The 13,310-nt window shown below is 42.2% G+C and overlaps 2 protein-coding genes across 3 annotated transcripts in view; both read right to left on the bottom strand.

Annotated features, from left to right (window-relative positions):
* Window positions 1–1,865, bottom strand: part of fgd (faciogenital dysplasia) — a 52,342-nt gene extending 50,477 nt beyond the window's left edge. The window contains exon 1 of the mRNA XM_085146546.1: window positions 1,510–1,865. Coding sequence (XP_085002672.1) covers window positions 1,510–1,531 — 22 coding nt within the window. The 5' untranslated portion in view covers window positions 1,532–1,865. The remainder of the gene's footprint in view (window positions 1–1,509) is intronic.
* A 4,693-nt stretch (window positions 1,866–6,558) lies between these two features.
* The window catches only part of LOC146494544 (protein bicaudal D homolog 2-like), a 44,449-nt gene continuing 37,697 nt past the window's right edge, over window positions 6,559–13,310 (bottom strand). The window contains exons 10-11 of one of the 2 annotated variants that reach the window (XM_085146548.1): window positions 12,292–12,553; window positions 6,559–8,868 (exon numbers count right to left, since the gene is read on the bottom strand). In XM_085146548.1, coding sequence (XP_085002674.1) covers window positions 8,866–8,868; window positions 12,292–12,553 — 265 coding nt within the window. In that variant the 3' untranslated portion in view covers window positions 6,559–8,865. Of the gene's footprint in view, window positions 12,554–13,310 lie in introns of both variants that reach the window. The other variant, XM_085146547.1, reaches the window with a different exon arrangement.

Raw genomic sequence — 13,310 nt, 5'->3', positions numbered from 1 at the left:
GCAGTTTATTTGTGATGTGGTTTATTTTAATAGATTCTCCAACGATTTGATGCAAGCAGCTTCCAACCCGTTTGACCCTCCCATCATATAAACACAAAAATAAGCATTAGAGAGTGCACAGGCCGGTTGGGGTTCCCATGTGGAAGGAATATATTTGGGGGAAGTAGGGAGGGGGGAGGTATTTCATCTGATGGTAGCTGCGATGAGCAATAGAGCTGTGTGTGTTTTGATGGGGGCTGTTTAAGGCGGCCACAAAGTGGAAGAGCGGGGCAGAGATTGATCTGGAACAGTGTGGGAGAGAAAGAGGGAACTGCAAAAAAAATAAATAAATAAATAGGGAGCAAGGCCTTGGGAGTGAATGTGTGTGGGAGAGAAACGATACACTGCTGGACTGCCGGAAAAAAGAAAGTCAGCCAGAAGGACAGCAGATCGATTCCTCCCCTGAGTCTCACAGCAAACACGCTCTTTTTTTTTCTGTCTGCATAGCTCACCTCTGCTGCAGCTCCATATCGTCCCATCAGCACTTCATCTCTATCATTCTTTCTCTCATATGCCCTCCCCCATACTCTTCTTTGTCTGCATGCTAGCGCTTCATTCCCAGGCCTCTGTGAAAGATCTTGAGATTTGCACGAACTTTGGCAGTAAACTTTTTGGGGTTGTTTGATAGGAATATGAAGCCTAATGCCCCAGATCTGTCATCTCCAGGCCATGCAAAGCAAAATGCATGACACAGGAACAATGATCTGGACACGGTGTGTGATGAACAAAAGAAAGAAAGAAAAGAAAAACAAATCCCCCCCCCCTCCTTCTGATCGTGGTGAAATAGAAATGCAGGAAAGATTCTCAAAGGATCTCAGCATCAAAACATGGCTGCCCACACTGCAAAGAGGAAACCACACACTGTCACTCCCCTTAGGCCAAGATGTCCCTCTATCATCCAGCCACATAGCTGCACACACAGACACACTTGCAACACTTTCAGATAGCAAACACTTTCCCCCTCCTCTTAAATCACATTCCTGGAAGAAAGTGTGTACCTCTTATGGCCAAACACACACTACTGCAGGATAATAAATGAGTCCTCTTCTTATGATCATTATTAGAACGCGGTGTTTGATTTCCGGTCACTCATTACTAAACATACGTGTGTGGGGTATTTATGAGAGGGGGGCGCGTCAGACAGGGGCAGCAGTGAGGTCACAGCTCCCTCACTCAAGGTTTGGCACTGGTTCGCTACTATTCCTGCCCTGTCAGCTCCAGTCTCCCATACAACAGAAATACATTTTTTCAGTTATGCGGATAAAGTCGACAAACGAGCAAACAAGCTCTCAGTTTTGTTGTGGGGCTGAAGCGGGCCTGCAGCTGCCCTGTTGACAGCTGGCAAAGGCATTCTGGTATTCAAACCCTGTGCGCAATACCCACCGTAGCCATTTGGAAACAACTCTTGAAAACCGCAGAGGGTTAATAAAGACACAGAGAGGGAGGCTCACAGTTATTCGTTTTACTCACCGGTAGCTGAAACTCCTTGCATTTTGCACAAACTTCTTCTCGCCTCTTTCGGTTAAAATCTTCTTTTTCTCGGAGCAACTGGCAGCAGCAGCAGCAGCCGTGGATCCAGCGTACTGTGGGCTAAACTCGGAGGAGCGCCTGCACTTCAGAGCTTCACTTTTCCTGTTCGCCGACTAAAATAAAAATTAAAAAAAATACACACAGACCCACTATGGTGACTTCATGGCTTCTTAACAGACGCGAGAGACGTTATCCGAATCAGTTTTGCGCATAATAAGAGGTTTATATTCCTCCATATAGTCCTTTCTCCTCCCTCTGACAGACAGAAGTCTCTCCTCTGTGCCGCTGGAAGAAAAGAAAATGCGCGTTCCCGCCGGTGCGAGGCGCGAGCACTACAACCCCATTCATTGAGTGCAGTGAAAGCTAAGCGCTGGAGGAAAAAAAAATAATGATAATTTTATCTTTTTACAAACTAATCAAGCTTTTTGTTTTTTCTTTTTCTTCTTTTTGGCTCACTGTTTTATCATTTTTCTTTCTTTTTTTGTCCGTTTTTAAAAGTGGACCCTCTATCCTTGTACATTTGACATGCCCTGGGACAGAGGCATGAGTTGTCACATGAAGCCATGAAAAGGATGAGGCCTATTTCAGTAGATGGTTCTGTTCTGAAATCCCCACATCTCCCTATTAGTTAGGAAATAGTTTCTGGAACATGAACACTAACTGGCACTGCATTTCCATGTCACTGAGCAGGCTTTCTCCTCATCTTTTAATTGGTTCAGTTGGTTTTTCTGTCTCATCAAACATCTGCTGACTCGGTGAATGCTTGAAGGAAACAAGGAACCGAAGCAGAAAACAAATCATGGATCTGCAGAAGTTACGCTCTCATATTATAAGGATATTATAAGCATGCCCTAACTCTAAACCTCCACTTGATACAGTCGATGAGGAAAGGTCACCGGTGGTGTCTAAAGTCTGCAGTAGTGAAATATAACTAAGAACATTTACTCATGAAGCACATATGTAGCTTGACTACTTTTTTCCTTCAACACCTCTTACTCTTGTACTTGTACTGAATGTCTAAACATTTCAGACGAGCCAAAAGATAAACATGTCTAATATGTAAGTAATGAAGCAAGAAAATAAGGGTAACATTTACTCATATCACATCCATGAGATTTATCTTTAAACTCCCTGGATACCGCCCAACACCTGGAGGCTGAAAAAATGAAACTGCACGAGCTAATAATGTATTAATATTGTGGGATTATAGTAGTATGGACTCATTTTGTGCTTAACGCATACACTTTTAGCGCATTAGTGTTGCTTCTCAGTGATCATTTTGATTTATTTTTTTATTTTTCCCTAATTTTCAGGATCCTGTAGCGAATAACTTTCCACAGCCCTCTCTCTGTGTTTCTGTGCAGCCTCCCACCCACATATTTGAAACTTGTGTCTGTTCAGCTACGCACCATTAACCCCTTTTAAGGCCACTGTTGGTGCTTCACACTTGTCACGAGCCTCAGATCCACACAGACAACAGCAGGGCTTCTAATGATAACACCTCTTTGTCTGGCTGCTTGCCAGGCAGAAGGCTGCTTCATTGACCCGTGCTCCTCTCTAATAAGCAGTGAATACACATTATATTTCATTCCTCTCTTCCCACATGTATATGACCTCTGTGACTACACTATTGAATCACACATTTTCCACTTTTCGGCTTTCCACTTTAAAGACACAAGAGCAGCAAAATATTCTTCTTTTACTGTAACTTTGTACGTTTTCTTTGCTTTAGAGAAAAGTTCTGAACATGTCAGTGCAGAGTCTGAAAGGCCAAGTGTTTTGTGGATGACTGGATTTGTGTTTTTAAATAGATCGGGGGCCCAGTGCCCTTGGGTGCATGGAGTTGCCTGTCTTTCGGCCTGTCTGTCTGTCTTTCTAGGGCATGCTGGTCCATAGAAAATAGAGCACCAAACAGTCCTCTGGGATACATCCTGTGCTCTGCTTCCCCGGGGCTCCTCCACTCAAAACCACAGAGCAGAGTGAAACAACTGCATTCAGAGAGACGGAGGAAAGAGGAAAATGAGAGACTGGGGGAAGCGAGAGACAGAGGAGGATGTGAAAAATGGCAATTAGGATGAAGAGAGGAAGAAAAGCAGAGTGGCAGATGAGCAGCCAAGCAGAAAGCTTGGTGCGAAAGTCAGCATAGATAAGTGTGACACGAGCTCCACAGAGCTTTTTACACTCATCTGAAAGTGCCATGGTATAAATGTCCCAATCACATGATAATCACACTCCAGAATTGGGTGCCAGTCGTCATTTGTTCACTCTTTTTCAGGTGCAAATTAAAGCCTGGTATTGATTGAATCAACACTTCATTGTTTGACACAGGCGAAGCTGCATTTTTTGGGACCACACCAGCAGCTGCGTGAAGATACTACAGACAGATCTATGAGTCACAATAGGGAGGACGCTCACACCCTGCATCCAGTGTCAGAACTCAGGAATTTTTGAATTCATCGTGAAGCTGAGCTCACACTCCACGGGTCATAAATTGCTTAAGATTCTCGCTGGTATTATTTCTCCTCCGGTGGGGTTGTTTAGAAATGTGTTAACGTGTGTGTTTGAATCCACACGAGGCGCGTGCGGTGTTGATGATTGCCGTTGCTCTTTCAGACCAGCTGATCAAAGCTCTCTGCTCCTTCAGGCTCCACATGGATTCATCACATGACAGCCCCGGCGCACACTCATAAAGGAGACTCTTTGTAAGTGCAAAGAAGCGCGCCCTCTCCCCCTTAAGGCCTGCAGCTCTCACAGTTACTGGAAGAGTTACAGTTACTCCGTCAGCTCACAAAGACGTCAACAGTTGTAGCATGGGGACCCCAGGTGGTCAATATAGATAGTGCATCAACTGAGTAGTGAAAACAGCTGCTCTGCTGCATGAATCCTTCTTCATCCTGGGTATAATCGCAGCAGCTGAGTATTAATAGAACAAGACTGATGCCATGTAGTGACCCATATTTCCTCAGGCAGTAGGGGGGGGGGGGGGGGGGGGGGATAATGGAAGACTGGCACCAACAAAGGCTCCACTGTTACTAGAGTGATGTCATTGCTTGTCAGTGAACTGACTTCTCCCGACTGGCTATCATTAATTCTCTGATGCTGAAAAATCAGCAGGACACGAATGGTAAATGATAGCACTTGGTTTAAGTGTACTGATTCACAGCACTGTCTTTTAGTGACACAACTAAGCATTAATATTAACTTATTTCAGGTTTATTATATATAAACCTTTATTATATATAAATCTGAAATCAGTATATATTATATATAGGACTGTCAGCGGGACAAAGCTGTAGGGTGGACTGATCAGTGGTGCTTTACTTTTATTTTGACTCGATGTAAATGATTACATTTCCTAAGTATTGCATGTAAATACAAATTCTAGGTGTGTCTACTTTGAAGATTTATATTTTATGCCTCTAGTGCACTTATTCACAGGCAGAACTTCAGTGCCTCACACTCCTCAAAGGAAGAAGAAGACTAAGTAATTGCTATATCACATAGTCATTTATTGTAATTTGCATATCAAAACCTACACATTAATGCATAGCAGCGACCCCCCCCCCCCCCCCCCATAAATAATAGCAAAACACTGATATAGTAAGTAAGTGCAGAGAGTAAATTTACTGTTAAAAATGCTCACATTACTTTTAATACATTTACCAAAAAGGTAAATGGTTCTGCATACTTCTGACAAAAGCAGTGGTGGAAAGGACAAGAGTAAGAGTATCTCTGCTTCTGCTGTCTTAATTTTCAAACGTTGTAGGGCACAAGGCAAACATGCTACTGCTAAATTGCCAGCGTTTTTTCTGGTAAACTGTATCCAACGTGTCAAGATGATATTCCACAATTTCGTAAGGCGAAATAAGCTCGTAACTCTTTCTAGACCTTTTATTTGGATTAAATATTAAATGTCTATCAGAGACTTTAAATGAACTTAGAACTACTTTCATCAGAAAGTAGGAATGTTTTGGAAGCAATCTGAAAAATGCCCACTCTAAAGCTCTAAAGGAGGAGAATGAACAATGACAGGAGTGTGAGAATAGCTCTAGAGAGAATCGGATGTTTTTCTAAAGTAATAAACAATAAATATTTGAATATTCTAAAATGAAGAAATACAGAATTAACCTAACCAGAAGAAAAAAAAAATAAAGAGAGGGAGCCTTGACTTAATATTGACAGTAAACTTGATCTGGGTGGACAAAAAAGATGGTTTTAAAGCACCTAAGAGCATCCGAGCTTTCAAAGTATAGAATATTTAGCCCTCTTACTCAGAGGGTCAACCTTGTTCTTTTTCACTTCTTCATTTGGAGTAATCTTCACATTCAGAGCGCTTATAGATGCAGTTTAAAACATCCATACAACATTTTGACCTCTAAAGTGAATGGATCAATAACAGTTAGTCCATCTATTTATTTTGTTTCATTTGCATAAATAAAAATCTCAATTTTTCCCCTTTATTGTCATTAATGTGTAGATTTTTTTTTAAATGGCATAAAGTAACGTTCATACTTTCCTCTTGTAAATCAACACCAAGAAAATAACAGCAGTTTTAATTGAGCAGAGAGCCGGCCTCCAGAGCCTCGACAGGAAATGCTGAGTGTACCAAAGGTCAAAAAAGAAACTGGGACCAATCAGTGCTTGGGCATATCTCCAGGAGGGAGGGACAGTGGAGGAGAGGGGGAGAAGGAAACGGGAAATGGAGGGGGCAGAAGAGGGAGGGGCAAGGTTTAAGCAATACAGCAGAGAACAGACAGGGTAGGGATGGGGGATGTGGGGGGGGTTTTGGTGGAGGTGTTTTTGTGCATTGTGTGAAATGTGATCAGGTTCCTGGAGCCGCTTGGACAGCTGGGAAGTTCCCCCTTCCCCTGGCTTCCAACTGGGAACGCTATGAGGAGACTCCAGGGCTGCAGACCACATACTTCAATGGTTAACCCTTTCATCCGCTTCAGCTGTGGAGCAGCTATAAATAACAACACTGAAACACGCTGGAACTTAAGTCACATTTATTGATTTTAGCCAGTATGACTACCCTTACACAGACATACCATCTCCACTAGAAAACAAACAAAACACTTTCATAGGATTAGTTCAGCAGTAATACATCAGACTTAACTGGTCCCCGCCCCAAGCCCTAATTTTTTTATTTTCTCTCTTTTAAAAACACCCCGACAAAAGTTTTAACATGTTTGTTTTCAACTCTGTGTAAAGGTCCCATGACTGAGAAACATGCATATGACGTTTAGCTGTAATCAATATGCCACTAATCATAATGCACATTATTGATAAGAATACAGTACTGCATGACAGTTCAAATAAATACAGGTGAAGTCGTTATTTCATATAAAGATATCAAACTCTCATTATGGATCAATACTGAAACACAATATGACAATATAAAGTTTGCACAGCTATTTTTTGTAGTATCACAATGCTATCGCTTCCAGCAAACAGAAAACTTTCTCTTTTTAATGTAAAACAGTATCTGAATTGCACTTTTTTGTTAGCTTCTTATCCATATTGGTAACTTTAACGCCTCAACAAACAAGCATTGGCTATAATGGCACTATTCAAGCTTGTTGATGCTAATCTTGTTTTCTGTTTCCTGAAAACACCAAAGATGATGTAAAAAAAAAGATTCAAGAATAAAAAAAACAACAACAAAACAAACAAAAGTCAAATTAGACAAAAGTAAAGATAAAATGCGCTCTCTGCACATTTTTAACAATACTATTGATATCACATTACCTTCACCAAACAAAGCTAGAGATACATAGATGTTTCCAATAGTACACTGATCTACCCCAACACATTAAAGATGCTTGGAGCACTTTGTTCAATAACAGGAGGCCAAAGGGATCTCTTTTGGTTCCCAATGTTTGATAAAAAAAAAAAAAAACTTTTCTCAATACCCCTGAATTTCTCGAGGGGATCACTGACCTGCAGAATTCAATACAACTTGAGTTTTATTGAGCTAATTTCAAAACTATCACCTCACTCATGCAGAAAAGGGGGGAAAATTCCCTTTGCGCTTATTGCTGCTCACAGTCATTTTGAACCCAAAGTCCTCACCTATATATAAAAAACAGAAACATAAAACACTAGTCTAAGATTCTCCCTTGAAACAATGAAAGGCACTACTGGTCAGAAACGAAGAACTAAAATGAACCGAAAAACAAAACCCCGGCTCTCGCACGGCAGTGAGAGCCATGGCCCAAACTGCACCTTTCTTAGTTTTTCTTCTTCTTTCCGATTCTTTTTCTCATTTTCAACCTAAACGGTGTACCAAGATTTGGCACAATAAACAAAGAGAGAATGAAACAATTCCAATTTGGAATTTTAATTGTCGCAGTTGCAAAGAATTCTGAAAGCCAGCGATCCCGTTTCAGTGGAACGCCCTCGGTAAGAAGCTAGGAAAAGCACATATCGTTGTCACGCAAATTTTTCCCAAGACACAACTTACCTATTTGAGTCAGAGCGTTGTCAAGTTTCATAGTGTAATTTTTGAACTATTCCTAGGAATAATAAATACATGAAAAAACCCCAGAATTTGATCACCCTGGATTTTTGTAGAGAACATGGCAGTAGAACAAACATATGAAAAACAAAGCAACAGCATAACACGATGTAACAAAACGATTTTAAAATGATTATTTGATGGATAAATTCTTGAGGACAGAGTCATCATAGTACATTTGTGGTTTGTGGAGCCTTACTGTAGTGCGTATTGTTTAAATTCAAATATTTGAGGAGGACTTACACTACTACAGTCCTCCAACCTATATTGGATAACTCAACAAACCATTGTACTACCATGCTTTCCTATAGGTTAATAATAGCATGTTATAATCCTATAAAATGAAAGTGCACAGATTAACAAAACGATAAACTAAAAATAAGAGATAAAACCAAACAAAAACAGCTTGTTGATTAACAATAAGAAACGACCACATCTCCCTTGGCTTCTCAATAGAGGATTTGGAGGGATTGGCCAATTACAAGCCAAGAAGTTCACGTACTTGCGAGGCAAAATGGCTTCCAGCAGAGGCATCCACAATTTGGACCAAGTGTGATCCTAATGTGCATAACATAACAGAATTTTAAAATGAAAAGGGGAGGACAATTGATTCAAATTAAAAACCTGTGCTTAACGTTTGTACTTAGGTTTTTGCCGTTTGATTTTTTCTTCAAGTCCAAATAGCCTAGAGTAGCGCTAACTCGTTTCGCCCAACTCAATCAGCTGCGAGAATGGACCCTTGTGTTGGTACTTCGTTCGTCCGTGCAGAATTACTGAAATTACTGCAAAAGTGGAGAAACAAACAAATAATGAGCATCATTAGCACTTGGTTTTGGTCATTTGAGAGCGACTGTTTACAAGGTCACAGCAGCGGAGTCCACGCAGACAAAGTAAGATGGCGGCTGTTGGTTAGTCAAAGCAACAGAAAGCGATGTTAGGAACTTTAAGCCGGCCAGTATGGCCATTTAGTTTCTGGTGTGAAAGCGCATTCACTGCAGTTAGGAAGCCAGTGACTCACGAGTACCATGAACTTTCATTCATAGGACAGAGTTGAAGCCACATCTCACCACCAAAGGAGATGGGTCTTTCTCATTAGCCATGCAAGTTAATGAAAAATGGGTTATGCTTTTGACGTGCAGGCTTACTTTTAAATCAGAAACAAGATGCATCATGTGAAGTAAAACTTAGAGGTGATGTGGGAGGAGCCTGCAGGCAGAGGTAGGAGGAGCTTTGCTGTTTTATTTTAGGTGGCATATTGTAATGACACCAAAAAAGCCAGACATTGATTTCAAACTAGATCGAGCGAAGCGGGGATTAGATAGCTATCTATAAGGAGAGGGGATTCTAGTCACAATCACATCCTGCAATCATCTACTGCTCAGTAAATCCACATAACCTATACAAGGGATACGGTTGGGAGCTTAACTAATTTGAATCAATGTCCTCTGGTTGAGCGAGCAACCAATCTCAAGGGTTTCTTTCCTCCAAATATCAGCGGGAGTTTATCCCTCAATAAAAGAATAAAGAAAAAAAATATCACGGGGTGTTTTTTGCTATGCCAGCCTATTCTCATGTCTCTAAGTATCATGGTAGGATCTTCCAATTCCTTAAATTATAAACTTTCCCAAGGAGATAAGCATGCGTAACGAAAAGCACCCCTGGATTAGATTCTCCATCCAGCCACACATCTGGCTTTCTTCACCAGCATGTTTAGCTTTCTTATCTCCTCTCTCAGGAGCTGGTTTACAACACGATTAGTTCTCCCTCCTCTACTCCCTAAACCTTTTTTCTCAGCGCAAACTGATGGAAACAGAATATACCGCACTTGTAAGTTGACTGAACTTCAAACATAGGAGTGACTGACCTCTAAGGAGGCTGGGCTTTTTTTCTTTTTTCAGAAAGTGTACAATAGCCTCGTCTCCATGCTGTGTGCTGCGGCTTACGGATGCGCACTCAAGCAGGGTTGACTGCGGACATAATTCCCTGTGTTCAGAGGAATAAATGCCCATTGTATACGCATTTAAGAGGAAGGAATACTGTAGTAGAAACCTGCAAGATTATAACCTGAACATGATCATATTAAGAATATAGAGAATTTTATATATAGCTTATTAGTAGTAGAAAACGCTATTTTTTTTTTTTAAACAAATCTTGCAGGATTTCCTCACATCAACCCTGCTTTTAGCATCATAAAGCTAATGTGTCTATGATCCACAAGCGGTACATGGATTTTATTAAACACGAGCCCCACTTAAATTTTGCCTATTTGCGTAATACTAGCTTGCAAGGGGTTAAAGCTATTGTCAATACTAAAACAGTACGTTGCTTTGTCCTCACACACCAAGCAACCCAAGAAAACAAACAAGAGAGGCCCTTCATTTCAATGGTTAAAAACCTTGTACACAAATGAAGGCCCTTCACCGCAACACTGAGATATAAACACAGGCAATATTCGGAAATGCGTATGCGAGGACGTTACCTGACAAAAATATTCCTCATTCTAGTTAAAGGGTGAGTGGTGATGCTGGGGGAGCAAGCTGCTGACAATCTACAAGAGAAGGTCGTGGTAGCGACCGAGCAACGAGACACAGATTAGAGACATTAGGAGAGGACTTTTTTTTTCCAGCCACGTAACCACATAGAAATTATTTGACAGCTCTCAGCAATCTCGCAAACAGCGGGGCAGGGGATGGGGGGGGGGGGGGGGGGGGGACCGAGAAGGAAAAGCATTAGCTCAGCTGAGACGCAAGGACAGGGCTTTACATCAACAAATAGATAAAAATATCAAGCGTTTGGGGTCGACAGGCACTTTTGTCGAGCGGTTGGTTGGATTTGTTTGCAGATTTATTGTCCGGATGTGTGAACAGTTTCGATTTGTGCTCTTCAAGGATTTATTCTATAGAGTTTTTAAAAAAAAATCCTCTCTGATTAAAACTATATTGTATCTCTTTTCACAGTAAGCATTATATCCGTTTGAACAGAAGCAGGAACCTGAGGCACCTATGCTGAAGTGCACTTAATTTAGATGTGTCGATTTGTCAAACCTTCTTTCTCGTAATATGGCTCTGAATGAATCCTTTGCAACATATTGGGTCACAGGGATTACACAGCCCTCTTGTATCACACCAATTAACTCCTTTTTTCTTTTTAAAAAACAAAAAACAATGTAGAGCCCTGTAGTACAGAGTTTTGTCTGGTACCACACACCTAACAACAGAAAAACAGTTAAAAAGCTTTCAAGCATTTTCAGCTGCAAAGCCATGCGATTCTATTGACCCTATAGTATTGGTGTGCTAGCGTCACAGCTTTAAAATTAACCTGAAATAAACAAATGTGGTCACAAGTGCTCCTTTTCTGCCCAAACAACTTCATTGACCCACTTATGATTTTTTTTTTGTATTTCTGTGTAAAATCATATTATGCTCCCCTAGCAAAAAAGCAGAGGGAGCTTGCATATTCTAGTTCCTTTTTCTGGTTGTAAACATTAGAAAGTGGGCTGCCGGGCACGGTTCGGTCCTGGGGGGACCAGGACGGAGAGGCAGAGGGAAGAAGGGGCCGTTTTATTTATTCGGAAAGGAGCACCAATGCCGACAGACAAGCCAAAGAACAGAGGATGTCGGGTTTAGTTGTTAGAGCATCAGAGTGACATCATCTTTACACGTCTCCACCTCAGCAATGTGTTAATGTGACCAGGCAAGCCACTCCGGGGGGCCAGAACAAACAAGCACAGAAGCTGCCAGCTTTTACATCATACGTACAGCACTATGACAGCGGAAAGAATAGACAACCCATAATATCCACAAACCCCCCAATATAACCAGGGCCTTATAACCCACATGCCATATATGTCTACTACAGTCCAAACGTCTAGTGCACACTGTACATACACTGCATTCCCCTAAGCGTTTATAGTAGCACACACGAGCAGCTGGTTAGTAACACATCAGTCCCTAGAGGAGCGCAGGATGGCCATGGAGCTAAGCGAGCAAGTGGGGCTCATTAACACTAAGGCAGGGAGGGTTTCGGCCCGTGAGCCCCCTCCCCTCTGTACACAGCAGTTCCATGCGGAGGTTTCTGCCGCCTCAGTCGCAGTAGATCTTGTACTTCTCGCTGCAGAAGACCACGGGGCCTCCCAGGATGCCGTTGGGCACAGAACTGCTGTGCTCTGGTCGGCCCGAGACAGAGCAGGTGAGACTCTGACTTACATGCGGGTTGTTGGTGGTGGTGGTGGTGGTGGCAGCGGCGGCGCTGGAGGTGCCGGCGGCCTTGCTGCGAGCTTTAGCACGGCCTGCGTTGCCTCCCCGACGGGTCTGCTCGTGATCAAACTCAAGATCTTCCAGGCGCTGTGTCAGGGCGAGCTTCTGCTGGATAGCCATTCGCAGCAGAGAGTTAAGGGTTTTCTTCTCGTCCTCTGCTGCGGCCAGCTGTCTCTGCATCTCATCCAGCTGGGTAACATACTCATCACAACTGCAGGAGAAACACAGGCAGAGAAGACAGTAATGTCAGATTTGTTCACCGACTAAGAGGGTTTCCTGTGACATATCACAGGAGGGCACTGCTTTAACAGCCAACCCCCCCCCCCCCCCTACCCCCCCAAAAAAATAAAAACCCTGTTAAATCTTTTTGATATTTTTGTGATATTACTTAACACGAACCTCATGCCGCACCTCAGATTTGATTCACTGACAGAAACGCTCAGACACATTCAAACCCACACATCATAAACTTCCTGCTAGTGTAATAAATTAGCCACCAGCAGGTGGAGCCCATGAGCCACAACATGAAGACCTGCAAGACTGCCCAAGCTTCTGAAATATTAACTTAAGACTTCACCAGCCATTTTGGTCCTCTTCAACAAAGTCCCCCCAACGAACACATTTTCAGCTCCACTTAAAACACTCTGCAGATAATTTGCCAGATATAGTAACAAACTCTCACCGCACTTCCCGTCATTTCATAAACTGAAAATTAAACCCATACGTTTTATTTGTATAGCTGCTGCTAGAGGGTATGATTTACATTCATGAACAGGTGAGACATCTGAGAGCAGCTTGCAGCGCCTTGGGATAATATGAATGTATGCACAGTGGCAGTTGAAGACAGATTACACACATAAGGGATGAAATCATTAGCCTACAGGTCAAAGGGAAGATCATTTCTGCATCACCTGAGAAAAAGGCAGGAGGGGAGTGAAAGAGGAGAAAAATTAAGACGGGGAAGAGAA

This window comes from Neolamprologus multifasciatus, chromosome 20, assembly GCF_963576455.1.
Source record: "Neolamprologus multifasciatus chromosome 20, fNeoMul1.2, whole genome shotgun sequence".
Classification (NCBI taxonomy): domain Eukaryota; kingdom Metazoa; phylum Chordata; class Actinopteri; order Cichliformes; family Cichlidae; genus Neolamprologus; species Neolamprologus multifasciatus.
This window is presented reverse-complemented; position numbering and strand designations above follow the sequence as displayed.